At 36.1% G+C, this 25,440-nt stretch overlaps 4 protein-coding genes and 1 long non-coding RNA gene across 17 annotated transcripts; 3 read left to right on the plus strand and 2 right to left on the minus strand.

The window, feature by feature from the left end:
• Positions 1-2,152: 2,152 nt before the first annotated feature.
• Positions 2,153-2,561, minus strand: LOC126614022 (uncharacterized). Its single transcript, XR_007620251.1, has 2 exons — positions 2,521-2,561; positions 2,153-2,208 (listed from the first exon to the last, which is right to left on the minus strand). It is a non-coding gene; the product is annotated as an uncharacterized LOC126614022 (long non-coding RNA).
• A 359-nt stretch (positions 2,562-2,920) lies between these two features.
• Positions 2,921-20,898, minus strand: LOC126614015 (uncharacterized). Of its 12 annotated transcripts, XM_050281644.1 has the most exons (10): positions 20,691-20,898; positions 20,526-20,576; positions 20,278-20,299; positions 19,851-19,965; positions 19,454-19,486; positions 19,175-19,300; positions 18,827-18,933; positions 18,661-18,732; positions 18,225-18,438; positions 2,921-3,243 (listed from the first exon to the last, which is right to left on the minus strand). In XM_050281644.1, exons 1-10 carry the CDS (start codon positions 20,742-20,744, stop codon positions 3,114-3,116), a joined length of 924 nt encoding a protein of 307 aa, XP_050137601.1. In that variant the 5' UTR covers positions 20,745-20,898; the 3' UTR covers positions 2,921-3,113. The 12 variants fall into 12 exon arrangements, with proteins under 12 accessions (XP_050137601.1, XP_050137600.1, XP_050137605.1 ...); XM_050281643.1 differs by lacking the exons at positions 18,225-18,438; positions 18,661-18,732; positions 18,827-18,933; ... (1 more) ...; positions 19,454-19,486; positions 19,851-19,965 and adding exons at positions 3,680-3,751; positions 3,846-3,952; positions 4,195-4,320; positions 4,474-4,506; positions 4,867-4,981 and having other exon boundaries at positions 2,921-3,457; XM_050281648.1 differs by lacking the exons at positions 18,225-18,438; positions 18,661-18,732; positions 18,827-18,933; positions 19,175-19,300; positions 19,454-19,486 and adding exons at positions 3,680-3,751; positions 3,846-3,952; positions 4,195-4,320; positions 4,474-4,506 and having other exon boundaries at positions 2,921-3,457.
• On the plus strand, positions 6,960-24,479 carry LOC126614012 (class V chitinase-like). Of its 2 annotated transcripts, none has more exons than XM_050281641.1 (2): positions 6,960-8,097; positions 24,302-24,479. In XM_050281641.1, exons 1-2 carry the CDS (start codon positions 7,011-7,013, stop codon positions 24,319-24,321), a joined length of 1,107 nt encoding a protein of 368 aa, XP_050137598.1. In that variant the 5' UTR covers positions 6,960-7,010; the 3' UTR covers positions 24,322-24,479. The 2 variants fall into 2 exon arrangements, with proteins under 2 accessions (XP_050137598.1, XP_050137597.1); XM_050281640.1 differs by lacking the exon at positions 24,302-24,479 and adding an exon at positions 9,145-9,328 and having other exon boundaries at positions 6,961-8,097.
• Positions 10,910-14,328, plus strand: LOC126614014 (class V chitinase-like). The gene is made up of 7 exons (XM_050281642.1): positions 10,910-12,206; positions 12,332-12,463; positions 12,541-12,680; positions 12,953-13,163; positions 13,318-13,555; positions 13,633-13,783; positions 13,861-14,328. The coding sequence occupies exon 1, from the start codon at positions 11,066-11,068 to the stop codon at positions 12,062-12,064; it is 999 nt and encodes a 332-aa protein (XP_050137599.1). The 5' UTR covers positions 10,910-11,065; the 3' UTR covers positions 12,065-12,206; positions 12,332-12,463; positions 12,541-12,680; positions 12,953-13,163; positions 13,318-13,555; positions 13,633-13,783; positions 13,861-14,328.
• LOC126614011 (class V chitinase-like) lies at positions 22,840-24,479 on the plus strand. The gene is made up of 2 exons (XM_050281639.1): positions 22,840-23,971; positions 24,302-24,479. The coding sequence occupies exons 1-2, from the start codon at positions 22,885-22,887 to the stop codon at positions 24,319-24,321; spliced, it is 1,107 nt and encodes a 368-aa protein (XP_050137596.1). The 5' UTR covers positions 22,840-22,884; the 3' UTR covers positions 24,322-24,479.
• Positions 24,480-25,440: the final 961 nt, after the last annotated feature.

A 25,440-nucleotide genomic window follows, 5' to 3' on the forward strand; every position in this document is an offset into this window, starting at 1 on the left:
AACTTTTGCTGGCTTTAAACTGATAAAAATGGTTGAGTTCACCACTTTCAAGATATTAAATAATTGTCATTAGCAATGGTTTAATGTTTGATAGATTTGATCACTATCAAATAGGATTAAAAGATATTCAAATGTTCTCCAATGGATATGTCAAATATGATGCGACAACCGACTCATTTGACTCTTTGCTTTCTAACTGTTTTTTTTTATTTTTTACAGCAAACAAAGAAGTCAAATATTTTTAATTTAATTTTTTAATTCATGTGTCCCATTAACAACCAATAGAATAAAAACTAAAATTAATTTTGATTATTTTTTAATAGTTAATGTAACTCTGAGTCCAATAAAATAATAAAATACATATTTGACACATTTATTGGAAAAGAAGAGGATTTAACACTTGTATTCACTTTGTCACATTAGCCATCAAATATAGTTTTGACATATTATTTTTGACATCTTCTTTGGAGGTGCTCTAAGCAGATTTTGTCAACGATTTTATAATGATAGTACGAGAATTAATATTAAACTATGAAATGTCAAACTTTCTACAAAGAATCTCACTTTAAAAGAGTCTTCTTAGCATTTCTTTTATAACTTAGTGATACTTCAGTTGCAAAAGAAGATTGGTAATTACTAATTACTCATACATGACCATGAAGCTACTAATTATCGTAGGGAGTAGTGCAGTAAAACGAAGTTTAGTAATTACTAATTACTAATTATTGCAGGAAATAGTTCAATAATTCAGAAAAAAAAAAGCAGTGGAAAGCAATCGGTTGAATATGAAGCTATATATAATAAAAAATATCATCTTAAACGGTCTTAAAACATGCGGCATCGCGGTCATTTTTATTAGTTAATACTTAATATCATATAACCAAAAGAGGAAGGGAGCAATAAAAAAAAAGGGCAAAAAAGTGGATGGACTAATGGACGGACGAGATTCAGTCAAAGACCATGGGAGGATCTTGGAAGAAAGGGAGAAGAGCGGCAGAGACGTCAGAGTCAGACCTCCCTCATTCTTTTGGATTTGAATCTGATCCGGATTTAAATTGTAGAATCCTAGAAATTTTTACATGTGAGTCATTCATTGCGTATTGTGTGGTTAAAAATTATTTGATTTTTTTATTTAAAATTAAACACAAATAGCACATAATAAAAATTAATCGTATAATATACAATGAACAATTAGAAAGTAGGAATCCCTAAGATTAAGAGGTTTGCCTGCCAATGACTTTCCTCCTTGAGTCAGTGCTTTGACCAAAATTACGTACTTACTTAACCCCCAATTTTGATAACTCCAAAAAAAAAAAAAAGATAAAATAAACAAAGGGCCCTTTTTGATAAAATTTATTGAGAAATGTTTAGTTCTTCGAGTTTCACTTTAATTCACTTAATGGTGAATTTACATAATTTCGTGTTTATGATCGAAATTGTTCATACTATAAATCATTTTGAAATTTTTACAAAAAAATTAAAATTAAGAGTGTTTCGCCAATTAATTGTAGTAAATAAATAAATAGTTCATAATTAATTTATTATATCATTCGATGACAAAATGGTTTCATATTTAACTGATTTTTTGTAAAAATGATCTTTAGATAATTATTTATGATATAAACAATTCTGATTATAAGTATGAAATTTCATGAACCAGCTACATAAAGAAGCCAAGTTAATTCCAAACTTATTAGTTCACAGATCCAAATCATCTAGTTTTCATTAAGGAATTATGATAAAAAGCTAAACAAAGTGATGTTTGCATAATTATATAAAAAAAAAGTAGCATATGTCACATCTGTCATTTTATTATGCAAAAAAAATAGAGTGAGGATCTTTATGAGGATTTCATGAATTCTCAAATCAAATCCGTTCATGGTAAATCATACGATCATAAATCATTGTAATTTTTTTATTTAAAATTAAATATAAACGGTACTTGACAAAAACTGTTCTAATCACATCACATGCTATTCAACAAAAAAGATAAGGATGTCATCAACAATGAAATTAATTGAGTAGGCTTTAGGACTAGAGTAGGGGACCTTTGTGCTTTAAGATGGGGACCAAATCAATGAACATGAAAGCTCAATAGAATAAAGATGATGATATTCATCATGTGTTTGATGAAATATGTATGTTGTCACGCAATGGTATGGACTCCTTCGTACAAATTTGGGCTGCAATCATAACTATGGAGAGATTCTTCGTTGTCCCGGAAATACAAACACATAAGTTATATGTCAATATACAAGTAGAGGGACATTTAAAAAAATAAATTTTACTTGTATAATAACATAAGGCGTACTGCTATATACTCTAAACACATTAAAAATCTACCATGATCATAATCTCATTCAATTAAACCTCTATGATTAGTGTACTATATTAATGCACAAATCGTGTTTCTGGCACATTAAAATTTTGTTATGATTTGGAGTACCAATAGGTGACTAGATCGACATTTCATAAGTCATTAAGGAGAGGGTAGGTATTTAGATAATTTTGTGCACTAACCAAGGAAAAGAATAGAGTCAAATAGGCCATAGACTTCCTTGGAATCTGTGGGGGAAACAAAAGGAAAGAAAAAGAAGAGAGATGCTGGGGTAACTCGCACTGAGTCTATCCACCGTCACCTCATGTTTTTGTAATTTTGTGAGTATATCTGTCTTTGTCATCTCATGTTTTTGTATAATTTTTGTGTCAACATTATAATATTGTGTTCAAAATATGAGACGGAGTGTCCACGAAAAATTCTACTTTGAGGGAGTCTCCTTAACATTCTCGAAAAGAAAGGTTGACATAATTGCAAAGTGAGAAAACTTGTGAAATGCAAACGTGAATTAAGTCTATTGGCCAGTCCAGAGTAGTCGAAACCTTCTTTATACACTGAGTTTAAACATCGTCTAAAAGATCATTACTCAAGCAAATAGATTATTTGGTTAAATAAGAGTTTACTCATACAAACATGATTTGTTTTGGAAACCCTAATAGCATATACATTCAGCAGGTTAAACAACTATGTTCCTTTTGCATAGGAGTCGATATCTCATAACACAATCGTGGATACATACAATATGGCTCAAACTAACATCTAATTTCGGAGAATTCTAATCGCCACTTTTGAACAAAATGTGCTCCTCTTCCAATGTGATCCTATCGCCGGCAACTGAAACCCAACTTTCAACGATTTTATCAACTGTTCCGTCCAAGATCTCCACTAAAGTGAAGGCGCGCATGGTGCCGCAGGACTCCGGTGTTCCTTGCTCAACGTTCAGTCTCTTTACTCTAGGAAAAATAGCCCCGTTGAGGTATATAGTGTTGTCGGCTCCAACCACAATCATTTTCCGAAGACCATTTCCATGCGCTAGCTCTTTATGCATGTGACCAAACACCACCAGTGGAGCACAGATTGTTGCAGTCTCTTTTAAGAGGGACAGGGCTTGTGCAAGATCTGTACCGAAAAAACAAAGTGTTTATGTTAGTACATCTTAGGTTAGATCAACCTGCTTCCTTTCCACGACCAGCCTCTTAAATTCATCAGGACACAAGCAACACGCAGCAACCCAAAAGGCTGTGTAGGAGAGTGACATTGATTCAACGGGTAACACTAAGTTTAAAAGGATAACAAAAGGCCATCTCAGTGCTTCAGTGAAGAGGTTCAAATGGTTATTACCTGGGTCACCATAATCTCCACCTTCAAACACCCAATCTTTTCCACAAATGTCATCCACGTTAGACCCAAGACCTGCACAAGGAGTGAACTCAGAAATCTGCGTTCAAATGAAGTGAAGTTTGGCTCAAAATGCCTGATTATTATTTGCTTCAGCAGATTGACAAACCTGTGGGTCCATTATGTGCAAGAAATATGATCAAATGGTCCTCAGGAGCACCCGAAGTTGCTTCGCATATTCTTTTAGCACTTCCTTCCATGTCTTGGACCCCAAACCTAAGAGGCAGTTGTTTCAGCACATTCAGTCAGTATTTAAGCTACCATTGTGGAAAACACTTTCTCCGAAGAATTTGCATGATAAATGTGATTCATGCATAGTTTTATAAAAAGCGGTTGCACATTCTTGGATGCTACTTTGTATCGGGGCCAACTATTTTTTATTTTTGAATAAGAAAGCAAACAAATTGATAAAATTCTAGTTTCGTGTTTCATCAAGAGCTGCTAGAAACATTACACACCTTGCAGACAGAAGCTTTTGTCGAAAAAACTCATTTCCCCCACAAGAAAAAGGTCGCCCACCAACAACGCTCAGCTTCATAGCAGGATAGTCCAAACGCCGATAACCCACATGCTCCTCACCGAGACTGAATATTACAAGTATTTTATGTAAGAATGACATCTAGAACAGCAAAGATATCATATTTCAATGGAACGTTAAGTAATAATTGGTACACCAAAACGCGACAGATGTGGCAATTTCAGCATCTTTGACAATCAATAAGATAAGACAAACTCACCATTCTAGCTGAAGTTGAACGCCGTCTTTTTTCCTGATATTAGAAACTATTAAATTAACCAGATTACCTTGGATTAAGAGTCAGAATTACATCAACACACTTGATGCAAGGGCGTGTATGCATGTGCACAATTTGGGTGTGTGTTGGGGTGTGGGGGGGGGGGGGGGACACAGCCAGTTGAATTACATTCTAAACTAACCACATTGATAGTTACATATTGAACTGGATACTATGCAGCGTTTCTAACGAAGACTTCATTTTAATCATATGGAAATACATAAGAAAAATACAAATAGAAGCAAAACAACTTACCTTCCAGAAAACTGTGTTGTATGCCAGGCATCATGGTTTCCTAAAATAATTTCTTTAGCAATATCGAGAAAAACAACTTACTTTCGAGAAAACTGTGTTGTATGCCAGGCGTCATGGTTTCCTAAAATAATTGCCTTAGTAATATCGAGATCTGCAACGCTCTTAACGAGTTCAACGTTCTCTTCACCAAAATCACCTGAACGTTCTCTTCGGAAATTCACAGAGAGGGAGAGAGAGGGACTTACGACGTCGCCGACAACGGCTATACGAGCTGAGCTCCGAGCTATGGAGGAAGCCATGGAAGAGCGCGCGGTGATGTGGTCGGAGCGAGGGTAGGGGGAGGCGAACCGGAGATGAAACACGGGGTGGGTGACCTACTCTGTTGTCACTCTATCTCGCTCGCGCGCGCTGCTCTACTGGTTGGTGAAGAGTCGGCAGGATCCTCTCTCGGAGGGATTTTTCAGTGCGATCGTAATAAATGATGTGATATATGTGTTAAAAAATTAATAACTTAAAAAATTAATATTTTCATCATTTACATAAAGCACATGGTGTATCACTGTGTTTCCGTCACAAATTTTTTTTTTCTCCGGTTCTTTTTAGTGAGAATGTTGACGATCTGAATCCGATCTGTTTATCATACATCGTACTTTTTATTTAATAATATTTATATTTAATTTTAAATAAAAATATTTAAAATAATTTTTTATTGCACGCATCAGGTGTGGCTTTTCCCACCGTTTGATTTAATTATGGGTCCTACCGATTTGGAGCATGTATTGCCCGTCCTCCCATGGAAAATTTTTCTAGTGCGTCGGTATCATGGTCAGAAACGTTATCAGAACAATACCGAAACCAAGTCCACTTTCATTCGACGAGCCATCAATGATCCTCAAAATGTCATAATCCAAAATTGATTGAATTTTTTTAATTAATTATATTATTACATTTGGTGTATCTGACATCTCCTCCCCTTGTTATAATGCCTCTTTTTTTTACTCAGATTTTCTTCAAATTTGACCTTTGATCTTACAAGTTTTATTTTTTTATTCAAAACCGACAAGGTTGATTACTTATGATGTTTTGGTTTAATAATTTATTGTTGTATATAAATATTTTTCCAATCAACGATGCAGTATTGAACCAAAATGCAAAAATATCGATAAATTTGTTTCATGTGAATTTCTCTCCAATTTGAGACGAGAAATCTAAGCTCTAAATGAAAATTGTACATCTTTTTATTTTTCACATTTGGTTGGTTTCTTAATCACCATCAATTTGATCAATATAATACATTCAAGAATAATCTATTATGTCAATTAAAAAGTTCCAAGAATATTGAAAATGAAGGTTTATCAATTCGATAATGCTAAGGAGACCATATTTTCACATCTAAAATCTCTCGCTAATAAAGGTAAAGTCCATAAAACAAGTAAATTTTACCTTTATTAGAGAGATGATTTAGATGTGGTTTATAAAACAAGTAGGTAAAGTCCTAAAATATTAATGTGTTATAATATTAAAGTCTAATAGTAAGTATAAGGGTAAGCACTCTACCACTAGGATTATAAAGTCTTATACTAAATAGGACCATGTATTCAGTTTCTGGACCTCCCTAACGAGAAGGGATGCCACTTGCTCATCTAAAGTCCAACTTAGCTATGCTAGTTTTGCAACTTCTGAAATAGCTGACTTTCGTTCATTCCCCTTGTGTTTACACAGCTTTCAAATAATTCATGAATCAAGGAAATCAAGATTAGGAGAGGGAATAAATAGTTGTGAGATCAACTAGCCTCTTCTCCCAATACATCTTATCTCGAATTTTCGAGTATTGGGTAACAGATTCTTATATGAAACCAACTTTTTTACTCCACATGGATTTGTAAACGCATGAATCATGTGAAGAGAAATAATTTTAGTACTCATGTGTTAGTAATACGAAGAAAATACAGAACTTACATGCCATAAATTAGATAACAAGATGTCAACTATCTAAAGATATCTATCCGTAGACATTAATTTTGATATGGTCCACTATATGCCAATAGACCGCGCACAGCACAAGTGTCTCTAAGAGTCTATGCAAAGTCCCAATCCTAACACAATATCTTAAACGCAAATTCGGTCGTCATATCTACATGCAGGAAAAAGTCATTGGATCAAAACGCTATAAATATATAGACATACGAGACGAACAAGCAAGCAAGAACTAATAACTTGCTGCAATGTCTTCCAAGCTAACACTTCCGTTTATCTTTTCCGCTCTCATCTTCCTCATCCACCTCAACTTCTCTTCCGGCCAAACCGTCGTTAAAGCCGCTTACTGGTTTCCCGACAGTGGCTTCCCGGCCGCCAGCATAAACTCCAGCCTTTTCACTCATCTCTTTTGTGCATTTGCCGATCTCAATGCCACCACCTACCAAGTCACAGTTTCGTCCTCCAACTCCGCCCCGTTCTCAAGCTTTACACAAACAGTCCAGCAAAAAAACCCTTCTGTAAAAACCCTGTTGTCCATCGGTGGCGGAAATTCCAACCCCGCCACCTTTGCCGCAATGGCTAGCCAGGCTACCCGGCGTAAAGCGTTCATTAACTCCTCCATCACGTTAGCGCGGAGTTACAACTTCCATGGCCTTGACCTTGACTGGGAATACCCATCCTCCACCACGGAGATGACTAACTTCGGTACCCTTCTCACGGAGTGGCGAACTGCCGTGGCAAATGAGTCAAAAACCACGGGCAAGACCGCTTTACTTTTAGCCGCTGCTGTTTTGCGCTCTGCGGATTACTACAGCATAAACTACCCCTTCCAGTCCATATCAAACAGTTTGGACTGGACCAACGTAATGGCTTACGACTTCTACGGCCCCGGTTGGTTCCCAAACAACACTGCGCCACCCGCGGTGTTGTCTGCGAGTTCCGTTAACGGGGTTGCCGGAATCACGTCGTGGATTAAGGCAGGATTGGCTCCCAAAAAGATAGTGCTAGGTCTTCCATTTTACGGATATGCGTGGCGTTTGTTGGACGCGAATAACCACGGCATTTTTGCCCCTGCTAATGGATCCGGTATAGGAACGTATGGTGACCAAGGTTACAGCCAAATAAAGGATTTCATAAGCCAGAACGCAGCTCGGACGGTGTACAACGCCACCTTTGTTACGAACTATTGCTACTCCGGGAAGACGTGGATTGGTTACGACGATACGCAGAGTATCTCCGCCAAGGTTTCGTATGCCAAGACGACGAAAGGACTTCTTGGCTACTTTGCATGGCATGTCGGCGCTGACAGCAGTAATTGGGCTCTTTCTCAAGCAGGTATTTTGTTGAATCATGTTGCAAAAAATTTACATTATATTGGATATTGAACGATTTCATTGTTAGTTGCATCCATCGAAACTTTTATCTAAAATGATACACTAATTGGATCATACAAGTGATTAAATTTGAGAAAATTTTGACGTTTATTAGTAGTGGACCGTTAAGACTGTTTCTCTGATAATAACCAATATTTTTTGGATTAATTTCTATTGCATATATGAAATATTAGTTCTTCTAAATTAAAGAATACAATATGTAGTTGTTTAGTTTTGTTTAGGATTCAATTACTGTTGATTATTCAACTCTATAATTTCATTTGGAGTAATTAGGTTTTCATCCTTATTTTTACTACTCTATTGATTAAAACCTTATTACTTTTCAATTTTTGATCAAGGTCCTTTGTATTAATAATATCATTAATTATGTCAATAATAAAATATTTTTTATTTCTAAATTTATTCATTTAATATTAAAAATGTTACAATTAGTATATTTATATTTATGGCTAAATTTTTTATCATATATTTTTATTTTTAGTTTGTACCCATTTTTAATTTGCAACCCTTTTTTAATTTGTACCAATTTTCCTTTCAGTTTTAATTTGTACCCATATATTAATTTCTTTTTGTGCCCATATTTTTTAAAGTTTTATTTGTATTGTACCCATATTTATTTATTTATTTGTACCCATTTTTATTTTTGCTAAATGTACCCATTTTGAAGAATGTACCCATGTTTTGATACAATAATTTTTTGGTTATTTTTATGAATGTACCCATGTTTACACACACACACACACAATAGTATATTTATATTTTAATATTTTTAATCCCACAAATTATGGTTTTTTATTTAAAATCTCATTACTATAAACAACTATAAATTTTAATTTTTAATTTAAAAAATATAGTAACGTACATAGAAATAAATTATCAATTAATTTCAGGGACTTGGATCAAAAATTGAAAACCAATAAGGTTTTAGTCAAAGATTGTTCATAACTAGGGACCGCATCCAAAGTCTCCCATTTCATTTTTCATGCAGCTGCAAGTACATGGGGATGAACATAAAGATTACATCTTAAAGTTGGTAAATTATCCAAAACAAGCCCACAATATGTAGTATAGTAGTTAACTACTTCCAATAAGGCTAAGAGCATCTCCAATAGAAATGTGAAATGTTAATTTGTGCCAGATAATAAGAAATAATATTTTCAATTTTTGTTTAATATTCAATTATTGATATGTAGCCTTCCTATTTCAAAAATGTATGCTACTAGCATATATCGTTTTACCACAGTGACGGAAAACAGTTATGCTTATGCACCATGAGTGAAAGTTTAATTCCCACCGATTCTTCTCCCCCTAACAACTAACTATTTAACCCACTAACACTGTCATTCTACTAAAAAAATATATGCCACTAAAACGTTTGAAGCAATCTTCATAATATTCAGACATGTCTAAAAGGGCATTGAGGCAAATATACGAGGTCAATTGGTAAACTTATCAACTATAGACAGATGGTCGTGGGGCGAATATATTAATAAGCGGTGATTTTCACACATTTTATTTTATTTTCTACACACATGTTCAATTTTTTAATATTTGTTTGCTAAAGGAAAATAAAGCACGAGGGCCTTAGCTAATGCGGTCTTCAGGACGCTGGGTCAAAGAAACTTTCTTTGTCGACACTCCTCATCTTGCTTGACTAACTCTGTTGCGCACCGAATGCTAACGATAAGGTCAGCAGAACTGTATTTGTTTGGCATATGTAGACCAAAAAATTGAAAATTTCGGCATCTGGCAACCGAACGCAACTAAAGTCATTTGGTTTACCATGTCCAAACGCCATCCACGATCACATCTCAAATTTTTGTTCAAACTCGAAATTTTCGCGTTATTTCAACCGCAAATGTTATGTACGTAATCAATCGAAGAAGGAACAGAGACAAAGAAATTAATCTCACTTTACGGCTTAAAATTTATTGAATTTGCGACTCGATAATATCTCAAATTTGTAACTTGATTAACCGCCCTATAGGTAATAGGGCTGTTAATCTAGTGAGTCAAGGAAAGTATCCTTAGCCATCGCTTTCATGGCATACAAACTTTCCTCGATAATTTGATTTTTCTTTCTTTTATACATTGCACAAAATGTTAGGTGGCAAAACATTTCAATGCAACGTGTTTAACTTAAATTGTTATTCCTTGTGATAGTAGAGTTGTCCACATATTTTCTGCAACGTCGCTGACGCATACGAAGGTCTTCATATTTACTATATGCAGCGGACGGGCTGTTCAATTTAAGGCAAAGGTACAAGCTTTCAGCCACCTTACGTATACGACACTCTGTAAATTATGTAGGAGAAAAACTTATGTAAGGACAATTAAATCACGCTTACTACTCTTATAAAAACACTACCTAATATATTTTGGTGATCTTATATATCCAAAGGTGATGTCCTATGCCAATAATATAAATTTGTGCTCATACAATTTGCTCGCTCTCCTTTAAAAAAGGAACGAGACTTGGCTGCTGAAAGATTCAGCATCTTTTGCTGCCAACCAATCACGGCTGGACACGTGTCCAAATTATGAATTTTTTAATTCAACTTGAACACGTGTCCAACCGTGATTGGTTGGCAGCAGAAGATGCTGTTGAATCTTTCAGCAGCCAAGTCTTTTCCTTAAAAAAGCTTCCCTACTCAATATTTTCTCGTTACGAATGTCTCAGGTAATTAAGCGTCTGTCCCACCAGCCAAAGAATTTTATTGAAGCTGTCCTTGAATCCTAAACGGTATGTGTCCACGTACTCTAGAAATATCGCCAATAGTACGTGCATTGTTGCAAGCATTGAATTATTTAGAATCGTTAACGTCACTTGAGGTGTTTTGACATTTCCATGGAATCCAGAAATATCTCCTATCTGATCCCTTTCAGAAATATATGATACGAGGTTATGTATGAGAACTGAATTAGCTATTTCCATGGAATTCAGAAGTATCTCCTATCTGATTATCCCCTTCATCTTCCTTGTTTCTTGTTCCTCTGCACAAAGTTGGATAAGAGCCGGTTACTGGTACGCCGGCAGCGAGTCTCCTATACCGGAGATAAATTCTGCCTTGTTCACTCATCTTATCTGTGGTTTTGCTGATGTGAATTCCTCCACCTACCAGCTCTCCATCCCTTCTGCTCATGTCCAATATTTTTCGAGCTTCACAGATATTGTCAAGCGAAAGAACCCGTCCACCATCACACTCCTATCCATCTGGAATGGACTGGCTGAAAGAAGACGAGCGAAGTTGGGCGGCGAGAACGCTAACTTTTCAGTCATGTCCTCAATGCTCGAAAAGCCTTCTAATAGAAAGTCTTTCATTGAGTCCTCCATCAAAATGGCAAGGCGTTATGGATTTCAGGGTATAGACTTAAACTGGCTGTGGCCTAACGAAGCCTCCGATATGATCAACATTGGTAAGCTGTTGGACGAGTGGCGAGCTGCTGTGACTTACGAGTCGAGAAACTCAAGTCAGCCACGGTTAATGCTGACAATGGCCGTTCGTTACTTGCCTGCTTTTGAATCGTTGATTTATCCAACCGAATCTATGAAGAGGAATTTGGACTGGGCGCATGTTGTGGCGTATGACTATCATCTGTCTTCGAAGGAGAATGTTACCGGTGGTCATGCTGCTTTATACGACCCTTTAAGCCATGTTAACACCGATTATGGCATAAGGCAATGGTTTAACTACTCGTTTCCTGCTAGCAAACTCGTTTTGGGTTTGCCTTACCACGGCTATGCATGGACACTTGTGAACCCCCAAGACAATAATGGCATCGGTGCACCTGCATCTGGCATTGCTGTGACACCAGATGGATCCATGAGCTATAGGTACATCAAGTGGCACACACGAAGCTACGGAGCTCCCATACTGTATAATGCTACTTATGTTGTAAATTACTGAATCATAGGATCGAGTTGGGTTGGGTTCGATGATGTGGAAGCTATCAGAGCTAAGATTGCATATGCCAAGGAGAAGAAGTTACTCGGTACCAATGTGTTTCAAGTCAACAATGACGATGAAAATTGGGCACTTTCTCGGGCAGGTACACAATACTTATCCCACGATACAGGTTAATTATCGATGCTATGTTTTGACAGAAGGCTATTTTCAGACATCAAATTGTTATCTAATGACTAACATAGATCCAACTGTTCTAATGATTCACAGCTCAAGAGGAAGGAAATGGTCATGAAAACAAGCGGCGATTATTGCTTATAATCTTGCTTCCAATTACTTCGATCGTAATTCTTATAGCCATTGTGGTGTGTTACTTGCAGAGAAAACCATTGGAGACAAGAGGTTGTTTTCCTCAATACTGAGGTTTTGTTTAGCAACTAGATGATGTATTCACTTTTTCTTTTCCCTTCCGTTTTCAGGGACAATGATTCTAGGCAATTCAAGAGCATCAGATCCTTCAAATCTGCAAGTGTTCAGCTTTTCCAAGATCAAAGCGGCAACAAATAAATTTTCAAGCGAAAACAAGCTTGGAGAGGGTGGGTTTGGTCCCGTTTACAAGGTAACATTTTGTATATTATCTACATTTGTTGTACGAACCCTGAAAGAGAGTGTTGCAATTTTTGGAATTCATCTCTCCCAGACCCTGCGTAAAGCGGGAGCCTTGTGCACTGGGTACGACCTTTATCTCTCCCAGACCCTGCGTAAAACGGGAGCCTTGTGCATTGGGTACTACCTTTTAACACAAATCCCTTGTAGCAACCTAATCTTTGTATCGGGTAAGATCTCGATTTTCATCAACCACGTTAACTCTATTTTCTTTTAAATTTCTAGGGTAAACTGCAGACAGGACAAGAAATAGCGGTGAAAAGACTTTCAAAAACATCAACTCAAGGACTTGAGGAATTTGGAAATGAGGTTACACTTACTGCAACACTACAACACGTGAATCTAGCTCGGGTTCTTGGATTCTGCAGTGAGAAGGAAGAAAAAATGCTGATCTACGAGTACATGCCAAACAAAAGCTTGGACTTCTACCTTTTCGGTCTGCAATTTTTCATGCTTTCTGCTATAAAAGAGAATGCATGCTAGAATAACACAAACTCTGCAATTTTTAAAGTTGTGAGATCTGTGATTGTAATTTTTATTTCTCTTGCTCCTTTGCATACCTCATCGGTCCTGAATTTGTTATCTCGCAGATCCTACCAGACAGTATCTCCTAGACTGGAGAAAGCGTGTGCACATCATCGAAGGCGTTACTCAAGGACTCCTATATCTTCAAGAATACTCAAACTTCACAATCATTCACCGAGATCTAAAGGCTAGCAATATTTTGCTTGACAATGAGATGAATGCTAAAATTTCAGATTTTGGAATGGCCAAACTTTTCGGAAAAGATGAACTTGAAGGAAACACAAGCCGGATTGTTGGAACATAGTAAGTAAACTGCCTCTCATCAGCTATTCTTATTCACGCATGATCATATCCTTTAGTACTTATTGAATGCAATGCAGCGGCTATGTTCCTCCTGAATACGTAAAAAAGGGCATATACTCTATGAAGTACGATGTCTACAGCTTTGGAGTTCTACTTTTGCAAATGATTAGCGGACGGAAGAGTACATGTTACTATGGTCCGAACGAAAGTCAGCACCTCTTGGAATATGTAAGCTCCATGGCTTTCTTTGACTACTGTAAATAACTACAATTTTGTCCTGAACTTCAGCATTAAAATTACTTCAGGCATACACATCGTGGAAAGAGGATAAAGGACCGGAATTTATTGATCCATCACTTGACGATTCTTCTACTTCTTTTAAACTGTTGAGGTGCTTGCAAGTAGCTCTACTATGTGTCCAGGAAAATCCCGACGATAGGCCTACAATGTTGGAAGTCTATTCCATGCTCAAAACTGACACTCAAGCCGTTCCTATTCCTACAAAGACAGCTTTCTCTGGAAAAAGTGATAGAGATAAGGAAACCGTATCTACATCACAGAAAGGAAGCTGTTCAGTCAATGACGCTCAGATTTCCGAACTGCAACCTCGATGAAAATGCAGGCTCGAATGAGAGGTGGTGTATTCTTAGGCTCAAGAATGTGGTCAGTTCTTGTTCTTCTTTCTAGCTAATTTCTGGACAAGTTTCTAGCAAATATTTTTTTCCTTCTCTATATACAACAAGCTGAAAGTAATACGCGCTGTTTAATCTAAATTCTGTGTGGATTCTGAAACTAGGCAGAAAAAAGGGTTCCAGGTAAAGTTTCTCTTGCCATTGCTTTCATGGCAGATAAATTTTTCTCAGTATAATTCGATAGTTCTTTCATACATTTCACAAAAAGTTTGGTGGCGAAAGTTTTCATTGCTACATGTTTAACTTAAGTTGTTGGCCCTGCAATTTCGTCATCGTTGACAACATAGAAAGGTCCATGTTCTTGCTATATGCAGCAAATGTAGACCAACTCCAGGCTGTCCAACTTAAGGCGAAGGTAGGTCAATCTATGGTCACCAGGCAATATAACTCTTACTTAAAGCGACCCTTCCAAAACACAATTACGTATACAACAACAACAACAACAAAGTCTTAATTTACTAAGTGCTTTTAACTGTTTTTTTTTTTTTTACAGCAAACAAAGAAGTCAAATATTTTTAATTTAATTTTTTAATTCATGTGTCCCATTAACAACCAATAGAATAAAAACTAAAATTAATTTTGATTATTTTTTAATAGTTAATGTAACTCTGAGTCCAATAAAATAATAAAATACATATTTAACACATTTATTGGAAAAGAAGAGGATTTAACACTTGTATTCACTTTGTCACATTAGCCATCAAATATAGTTTTGACATATTATTTTTGACATCTTCTTTGGAGGTGCTCTAAGCAGACTTTGTCAACGATTTTATAATGATGGTACGAGAATTAACATTAAACTATGAAATGTCAAACTTTCTACAAAGAATCTCACTTTAAAAGAGTCTTCTTATCATTTCTTTTATAACTTAGTGATACTTCAGTTGCAAAAGAAGATTGGTAATTACTAATTACTCATACATGACCATGAAGCTACTAATTATCGTAGGGAGTAGTGCAGTAAAACGAAGTTTAGTAATTACTAATTACTAATTATTGCAGGAAATAGTTCAATAATTCAGAAAAAAAAAGCAGTGGAAAGCAATCGGTTGAATATGAAGCTATATATAATAAAAAAATATGGAAAACTAATGAAAAGGGTTTGAAAACTTTGAGTTTTAATGATAAGGACAAAATAAAGGGTAAAGTGAATAGTACCAGGATTGACTTTTTAGTGTAAAAATATGGTTTTTCGTTAAAGTGAACAGTACCAGGTGCTTTTCGTTAAAGTTCCCTAAAAAATATCATCTTAAACGGTCTTAAAACATGCGGCATCGCGGTCTTTTTTATTAGTTAATATCATATAACCAAAAGAGGAAGGGAGCAATAAAAAAAAGGGCAAAAAAGTGGATGGACTAATGGACGGACGAGATTCAGTCAAAGACCATGGGAGGATCTTGGAAGAAAGGGAGAAGAGCGGCAGAGACGTCAGAGTCAGACCTCCCTCGTTCTTTTGGATTTGAATCTGATCCGGATTTAAATTGTAGAATCCTAGAAATTTTTACATCTGAGTCATTCATCGCGTATTATGTGGTTAAAAATTATTTGATTTTTTTATTTAAAATTAAACACAAATAACACATAATAAAAATTAATCGTATAATATATAATGAACAATTAGAATGTAGGAATCCCTACGATTAAGAGGTTTGCCTGCCAATGACTTTCCTCCTTGAGTCAGTGCTTTGACCAAAATTACGTACTTACTTAACCCCCAATTTTGATAACTCCAAAAAAATAAAAAGATAAAATAAACAAAGGGCCCTTTTTGATAAAATTTATTGAGAAAGGTTTAGTTCTTCGAGTTTCACTTTAATTCACTTAATGGTGGATTTACATAATTTCGTGTTTATGATCGAAATTGTTCATACTATAAATCATTTTGAAATTTTTACAAAAAAATTAAAATTAAGAGTGTTTCGCCAATTAATTGTAGTAAATAAATAAATAGTTCATAATTAATTTATTATATCATTCGATGACAAAATGGTTTCATATTTAACTGATTTTTTGTAAAAATGATCTTTAGATAATTATTTATGATATAAACAATTCTGATTATAAGTATGAAATTTCATGAAACAGCTACATAAAGAAGCCAAGTTAATTCCAAACTTATTAGTTCACATATCCAAATCATCTAGTTTTCATTAAGGAATTATGATAAAAAGCTAAACAAAGTGATGTTTGCATAATTATATAAAAAAAAAGTAGCATATGTCACATCTGTCATTTTATTATGCAAAAAAAAAATAGAGTGAGGATCTTTATGAGGATTTCATGAATTCTCAAATCAAATCCGTTCATGGTAAATCATACAGTCATAAATCATTGTAATTTTTTTATTTAAAATTAAATATAAACGGTACTTGACAAAAACTGTTCTAATCACATCACATGCTATTCAACGAAAAAGATAAGGATGTCATCAACAATGAAATTAATTGAGTAGGCTTTAGGACTAGAGTAGGGGACCTTTGTGCTTTAAGATGGGGACCAAATCAATGAACATGAAAGCTCAATAGAATAAAGATGATGATATTCATCATGTGTTTGATGAAATATGTATGTTGTCACGCGATGGTATGGACTCCTTCGTACAAATTTGGGCTGCAATCATAACTATGGAGAGATTCTTCGTTGTCCCGGAAATACAAACACATAAGTTATATGTCAATATACAAGTAGAGGGACATTTAAAAAAATAAATTTTACTTGTATAATAACATAAAGTGTACTGCTATATGCTCTAAACACATTAAAAATCTACCATGATCATAATCTCATTCAATTAAACCTCTATGATTAGTGTACTATATTAATGCACAAATCGTGTTTCTGGCACATTAAAATTTTGTTATGATTTGGACCAATAGGTGACTAGATCGACATTTCATAAGTCATTAAGGAGAGGGTAGGTATTTAGATAATTGGGAACTTTAACGAAAAGTACCCGGTACTGTTCACTTTAACGAAAAACCACATTTTTACACTGAAAAGTCAATCCTGGTACTATTCACTTTACCCTTTATTTTGTCCTTATCATTAAAACTCAAAGTTTTCAAGCCCTTTTCATTAGTTTTTTTTTAGATAATTTTGTGCACTAACCAAGGAAAAGAAGGGAACTTTAACGAAACGCACCTGGTACTGTTCACTTTAACGAAAAACCACATTTTTACACTAAAAAGTCAATCCTGATACTATTCACTTTACCCTTTTTTTTGTCCTTATCATTAAAACTCAAAGTTTTCAAGCCCTTTTCATTAGTTTTCCTGAAAAAGAATAGAGTCAAATAGGCCATAGACTTCCTTGGAATCTGTGGGGGAAACAAAAGGAAAGAAAAAGAAGAGAGATGCTGGGGTAACTCGCATTGAGTCTATCCACCGTCACCTCATGTTTTTGTAATTTTGTGAGTATATCTATCTTTGTCATCTCATGTTTTTATATAATTTTTGTGTCAACATTATAATATTGTGTTCAAAATATGAGACGGAGAGTCCACTGAAAATTCTACTTTGAGAGTCTCCTTAGCATTTTCGAAAAGAAAGGTTGACATAATTGCAAAAGTGAGAAAACTTGTGAAATGCAAACGTGAATTAAGTCTGTTGGCCAAAACAGAGTAGTCGAAACCTTCTTTATACACCGAGTTTAAATATCGTCGAAAAGATCATTACTCAAGCAAATAGATTATTTGGTTAAATAAGAGTTTACTCATACAAACATGATTAGCATGTACATTCAACAGGTTAAACAACCATGTTCCTTTTGCATAGGAGTCGATATCTCATAACACAATCGTGGATACATACAATATGGCTCAACTAACATCCAATTTTGGAGAATTCTAATCGCCACTTTTGAACAAAATATGCTCCTCTTCCAATGTGATCCTATCGCCGGCAACTGAAACCCAACTTTCAACGATTTTATCAACCGTTCCGTCCAAGATCTCCACTAAAGTGAAGGCGCGCAAGGTGCCACAGGACTCCGGCGTTCCTTGCTCAACGTTCAGTCTCTTAACTCTAGGGAAAATAGCCCCGTTGAGGTATATAGTGTTGTCGGCTCCAACCACAATCATTTTCCGAAGGCCATTTCCATGCGCTAGCTCTTTATGCATGTGACCAAACACCACCAGTGGAGCACAGATTGTTGCAGTCTCTTTTAAGAGGGACAGGGCTTGTGCAAGATCTGTACCGAAAGAACAAAGTGTTTATGTTAGTACATCTTAAGTTAGATCAACTTGCTTCCTTTCCACGACCAGCCTCTTAGATTCATCAGGACACAAGCAACACGCAGCAACCCAAAAGGCTGAGTAGGAGAGTGACATTGATTCAACGGGTAACACTAAGTTTAAAAGGATAACAAAAGGCCATCTCAGTGCTTCAGTGAAGAGGTTCAAATGGTTATTACCTGGGTCACCATAATCTCCACCTTCAAACACCCAATCTTTTCCACAAATGTCATCCACGTTAGACCCAAGACCTGCACGAGGAGTGAACTCAGAAATCTGCGTCCAAATGAAGTGAAGTTTGGCTCAAAATGCCTGATTATTATTTGTTTCAGCAGATTGATAAACCTGTGGGTCCATTATGTGCAAGAAATATGATCAAATGGTCCTCAGGAGCACCCGAAGTTGCCTCGCATATTCTCTTAGCACTTCCTTCCATGTCTTGGACCCCAAACCTAAGAGGCAGTTGTTTCAGCACATTCAGTCAGTATTTAAGCTACCATTGTGGAAAACACTTTCTCCGAAGAATTTGCATGATAAATGTGATTCATGCATAGTTTTAAAAAAAGCGGTTACACATTCTTGGTTGCTACTTTGTATCGGGGCCAACTATTTTTTATTTTTGAATAAGAAAGCAAACAAATTGATAAATTCTAGTTTCGTGTTTCATCAAGAGCTGCTAGAAACATTACACACCTTGCAGACAGAAGCTTTTGTCGAAAAAACTCATTTCCCCCACAAGAAAAAGGTCGCCCACCAACAACACTCAGCTTCATAGCAGGATAGTCCAAACGCCGATAACCCACATGCTCCTCACCGAGACTGAATATTACAAGTATTTTATGTAAGAATGACATCTAGAACAGCAAAGATATCATATTTCAATGGAACGTTAAGTAATAATTGGTACACCAAAACGCGACAGATGTGGCAATTTCAGCATCTTTGACAATCAATAAGATAAGACAAACTCACCATTCTAGCTGAAGTTGAACGCCGTCTTTTTTCCTGATATTAGAAACTATTAAATTAACCAGATTACCTTGGATTAAGAGTCAGAATTACATCAACACACTTGATGCAAGGGCGTGTATGCATGTGCACAATTTGGGGTGTATGTTGGGGTGGGGGGGGGGCGGGGGGGGGACACAGCCAGTTGAATTACATTCTAAACTAACCACATTGATAGTTACATATTGAACTGGATACTATGCAGCGTTTCTAACGAAGCCTTCATTTTAATCATATGGAAATACATAAGAAAAATACAAATAGAAGCAAAACAACTTACCTTCCAGAAAACTGTGTTGTATGCCAGGCATCATGGTTTCCTAAAATAATTTCTTTAGCAATATCGAGAAAAACAACTTACTTTCGAGAAAACTGTGTTGTATGCCAGGCGTCATGGTTTCCTAAAATAATTGCCTTAGTAATATCGAGATCTGCAACGCTCTTAACGAGTTCAACGTTCTCTTCACCGAAATCACCTGAACAAAATGGAGGAGAAGGAAAGGCCAAAAATACACAAAAGGAAGGTAAACTATCGATTTAAAAAAACAAATAAAACTCAACGGCCTCGTTAGTGCAGAGCCACAACATAAATTCAGATCACACATGGCTCTAAGTCTCTAAATTTTCTTGAGCTATATTCTGAGAACAAACTTATCTTAAAATTTACAGCAATTAGGGACATGCCATGAATTTATCAAACGTCCAAAGTTACTAGTTACTTAGATCAGCAGTCGGGAAGCACCGAAAAACATACGGTACATGAAATAGTCAGGGAGAATGGAACCTGCCTGTAAAAAGAACCAAATCCGGCTGCATGTCAATATAAAGTTACGAACTTTATTAGATTTCTTTGCAGGACATACACAAAAGTTGGAAGATTTAAAAAGAAAAAGCATTTGGACAAAAGGGTTTTTGATAATTAACTCAAATATTACTACATAATCCCAAATAATCAAAGATTTCCCAAATAATCAAAGATTTTAACTTGTTCTTTTAAGTTAAAAGAAGATAGAGAAGAGGGGGGAAATGTAAATACCTGCAGCAGTTGAAGTGCTTTCCTATCTTCTTCTAGATTCCACTGATCATGCTTCACAAACCCAAATAAAAAAATTTGATATTTAGAGGATAAAAGTACGAAATTTAATTTAATCAACCGGTCACGGTTTCGGAAATTCACAGAGAGGGAGAGAGAGGGACTTACGACATCGCCGACAACGGCTATACGAGCTGAGCTCCGAGCTATGGAGGAAGCCATGGAAGAGCGCGCGGTGATGTGGTCGGAGCGAGGGTAGGGGGAGGCGAACGGGAGATGAAACACGGGGTGGGTGACCTACTCTGTTGTCACTCTATCTCGCTCGCGCGCGCTGCTCTACTGGTTGGTGAAGAGTCAGCAGGATTCTCGGGGGAGATATTTCAGGGCGTATAAGCGAAGTTTAACGAAAAGCTAATGTACTGTTTATTTCAACGAAAAATCACATTTTTACCTCAATCTTGGTACTATTTATTTTATCATTTATTTTGTCTTTATCATTAAAACTCAAAGTTTTCAAACCCTTTTCATTAATTTTTCTTATATAGGAAAAATGATGTGACATGTATGTTAAAAAATTAATAATTTAAAAAATAAATTTTTTCATCATTTACATAAAACACATGGTGTATCGCTGTGTTTTCATCATAATAAAAAATTTCTCTCTCCGGATCTTTTTAGTGAGAATGTTGACGATCTACGAATTAAATTTGTTTATCATACATCGTACGATCATTTTTTATTTAGTATTATTTGTGTTTAATTTTAAATAAATATATTTAAAATATTTTTTTATCGCACGCATCAGGTGTGGCTTTTCCCACCGTTGGATTTAATTGTGGGTCCTACCGATTTGGAGCATGTATTGCCCGTCCTCCCATTGAAAAAAATTTCTAGTGTGTCGGTATCATGATCAGATAACGTTATCAGAACAATACCGAAACCAAGTCCACTTTCATTCGACAAGCCATCAATGATCCTCAAAATGTCATAATCCAAAATTGATTGAAATTTTTTAGTTAATTATATTATTACATTTGGTGTATCGAATAATCTGACATATCCTCCTCTTGTTATAGTGCCTCTGTTTTTTACTCAGATTTTCTTCAAATTTGACCTTTGATCTTACAAGTTTGATTTTTATATTCAAAACCGACAAGGTTGATTACTTATGATGTTTTGGTTTAATAATTTATTGTTGTATATAAATATTTTTCCACTCAATGACGCAGTATTGAACCAAAACGCAAAAATATCGATAAATTTGTTTCATGTGAATTTCTCTCCAATTTGAGACGATAAATCTAAGCTCTAAATGAAAATTGTACATCTTTTTATTTTTCACATTTGGTTGGTTTCTTAATCACCATCAATTTGATCAATATAATACATTCAAGAATAATCTATTATGTCAATTAAAAAGTTCTAAGAATATTGAAAATGAAGGTTTATCAATTCGATAATGCTAAGGAGACCATATTTTCACATCTAAAATCTCTCGCTAATAAAAGTAAAGTCCATAAAACAAGTAGGTTTTACCTCTATTCGAGAGATGATTTAGATGTGGTTTATAAAACAAGTAGGTAAAGTCCTAAAATATTAATGTGTTATAATATTAAAGTCTAATAGTAAGTATAAGGATAAGCACTCTACCACTAGGATTATAAAGTCTTATACTAAATAGGACCATGTATTCAGTTTCTGGACCTCCCTAACGAGAAGGGATGCCACTTGCTCATCTAAAGTCCAACTTAGCTATGCTAGTTTTGCAACTTCTGAAATAGCCGACTTTCGTTCATTCCCCTTGTGTTTACACAGCTTTCAAATAATTCATGAATCAAGGAAATCAAGATTAGGAGAGGGAATAAATAGTTGTGAGATCAACTAGCCTCTTCTCCCAATACATCTTATCTCGAATTTTCGAGTATTGGGTTACAGATTCTTATATGAAACCAACTTTTTTACTCCACATGGATTTGTAAACGCATGAATCATGTGAAGAGAAATAATTTTAGTACTCATGTGTTAGTAATACAAAGAAAATACAGAACTTACATGCCATAAATTAGATAACAAGATGTCAACTATCTAAAGATATCTATCCATAAATTAGATAACAAGATGCCAACTATCTAAAGATATCTATCCGTAGACATTAATTTTGATATGGTCCACTATATGCCAATAGACCGCGCACAGCACAAGTGTCTCTAAGAGTCTATGCAAAGTCCCAATCCTAACACAATATCTTAAACGCAAATTCGGTCGTCATATCTACATGCAGGAAAAAGTCATTGGATCAAAACGCTATAAATATATAGACATACGAGACGAACAAGCAAGCAAGAACTAATAACTTGCTGCAATGTCTTCCAAGCTAACACTTCCGTTTATCTTTTCCGCTCTCATCTTCCTCATCCACCTCAACTTCTCATCCGGCCAAACCGTCGTTAAAGCCGCTTACTGGTTTCCCGACAGTGGCTTCCCGGCCGCCAGCATAAACTCCAGCCTTTTCACTCATCTCTTTTGTGCATTTGCCGATCTCAATGCCACCACCTACCAAGTCACAGTTTCGTCCTCCAACTCCGCCCCGTTCTCAAGCTTTACACAAACAGTCCAGCAAAAAAACCCTTCTGTAAAAACCCTGTTGTCCATCGGTGGCGGAAATTCCAACCCCGCCACCTTTGCCGCAATGGCTAGCCAGGCTACCCGGCGTAAAGCGTTCATTAACTCCTCCATCACGTTAGCGCGGAGTTACAACTTCCATGGCCTTGACCTTGACTGGGAATACCCATCCTCCACCACGGAGATGACTAACTTCGGTACCCTTCTCACGGAGTGGCGAACTGCCGTGGCAAATGAGTCAAAAACCACGGGCAAGACCGCTTTACTTTTAGCCGCTGCTGTTTTCCGCTCTGCGGATTACTACAGCATAAACTACCCCTTCCAGTCCATATCAAACAGTTTGGACTGGATCAACGTAATGGCTTACGACTTCTACGGCCCCGGTTGGTTCCCAAACAACACTGCGCCACCCGCGGCGTTGTCTGCGAGTTCCGTTAACGGGGATGCCGGAATCACGTCGTGGATTAAGGCAGGATTGGCTCCCAAAAAGATAGTGCTAGGTCTTCCATTTTACGGATATGCGTGGCGTTTGTTGGACGCGAATAACCACGGCATTTTTGCCCCTGCTAATGGATCCGGTATAGGAACGTATGGTGACCAAGGTTACAGCCAAATAAAGGATTTCATAAGCCAAAACGCAGCTCAGACGGTGTACAACGCCACCGTTGTTACGAACTATTGCTACTCCGGGAAGACGTGGATTGGTTACGACGATACGCAGAGTATCTCCGCCAAGGTTTCGTATGCCAAGACGACGAAAGGACTTCTTGGCTACTTTGCATGGCATGTCGGCGCTGACAGCAGTAATTGGGCTCTTTCTCAAGCAGGTATTTTGTTGAATCATGTTGCAAAAATTTTACATTATATTGGATATTGAACGATTTCATTGCTAGTTGCATCCATCGAAACTTTTATCTAAAATGATACACTAATTGGATCATACAAGTGATTAAATTTGAGAAAATTTTGACGTTTATTAGTAGTGGACCGTTAAGACTGTTTCTCTGATAATAACCCATATTTTTTGGATTAATTTCTATTGCATATATGAAATATTAGTTCTTCCAAATTAAAGAATACAATATGTAGTTGTTTTGTTTTGTTTAGGATTCAATTACTGTTGATTATTCAACTCTATAATTTCATTTTTCACGCAGCTGCAAGTACATGGGGATGAACATAAAGATTACAGCTTAAAGTTGGTAAATTATCCAAAACAAGCCCACAATATGTAGTATAGTAGTTAACTACTTCCAATAAGGCCAAGAGCATCTCCAATAAAAATATCAAATGTTAATTTGCTGCCAGATAATAATATTTTCAATTTTTGTTTAATATTCAATTATTGATATGTAGCCTTCCTATTTCAAAAATGTATGCTACTAGCATATATCGTTTTACTGCAATGACAGAAAACAGTTATGCTTATGCACCATGAGTGAAAGTTTAATTCCCACCGATTCTTCTCCCCCTAACAACTAACTATTTAACTCACTAATACTGTCATTCTACTAAAAAAATATATGCCACTAAAACGTTTGAAGCAATCTTCATAATATTCAGACATGTCTAAAAGGGCATTGAGGCAAATATACGAGGTCAATCGGTAAACTTATCAACTATAGACAGATGGTCGTGGGGCGAATATATTAATGAGCGGTAATTTTCACACATTTTTTTTATCTCCTACACACATGTTCAATTTTTTAATATTTGTTTGCTAAAGGAAAATAAAGCACGAGGGCCTTAGCTAATGCGGTCTTCAGGACGCTGGGTCAAAGAAACTTTCTTTGTCGACACTCCTCATTTTGCTTGACTAACTCTGTTGCGCACCGAATGCTAACGATAAGGTCAGCAGAACTGTATTTGTTAGGCAGACGTAGACCAAAAACTTTGAAAATTCCGGCATCTGGCAACCGAACGCAACTAAAGTCATTTGGTTTGTCCAAACGCCATCCACGATCACATCTCAAATTTTTGTTCAAACTCGAAATTTTCGCGTTATTGCAACCGCAAATGTTACGTACGTAATCAATCAAAGAAAAAACAAAGACAAAGAAATTATTCTCATTTCAAGGCTAAAAAATTATTGAATTTAAGACTCGATAATATCTCAAATTTGTAGCTTGATTAACCGCCCTATAAGTTATAGGGCTGTTAATCTATGGAGTCGGGGAAAGTTTCCCTTAGAAATCGCTTTCATGGCAGACAAACTTTCCTCGATAATTTGATTTTTCTTTCTTTTATACATTTTACATAGGGATGTGATATTCACACACCTCATTTTACTTCTCAC

The sequence above is a fragment of the Malus sylvestris genome, chromosome 2, assembly GCF_916048215.2.
Source record: "Malus sylvestris chromosome 2, drMalSylv7.2, whole genome shotgun sequence".
Classification (NCBI taxonomy): domain Eukaryota; kingdom Viridiplantae; phylum Streptophyta; class Magnoliopsida; order Rosales; family Rosaceae; genus Malus; species Malus sylvestris.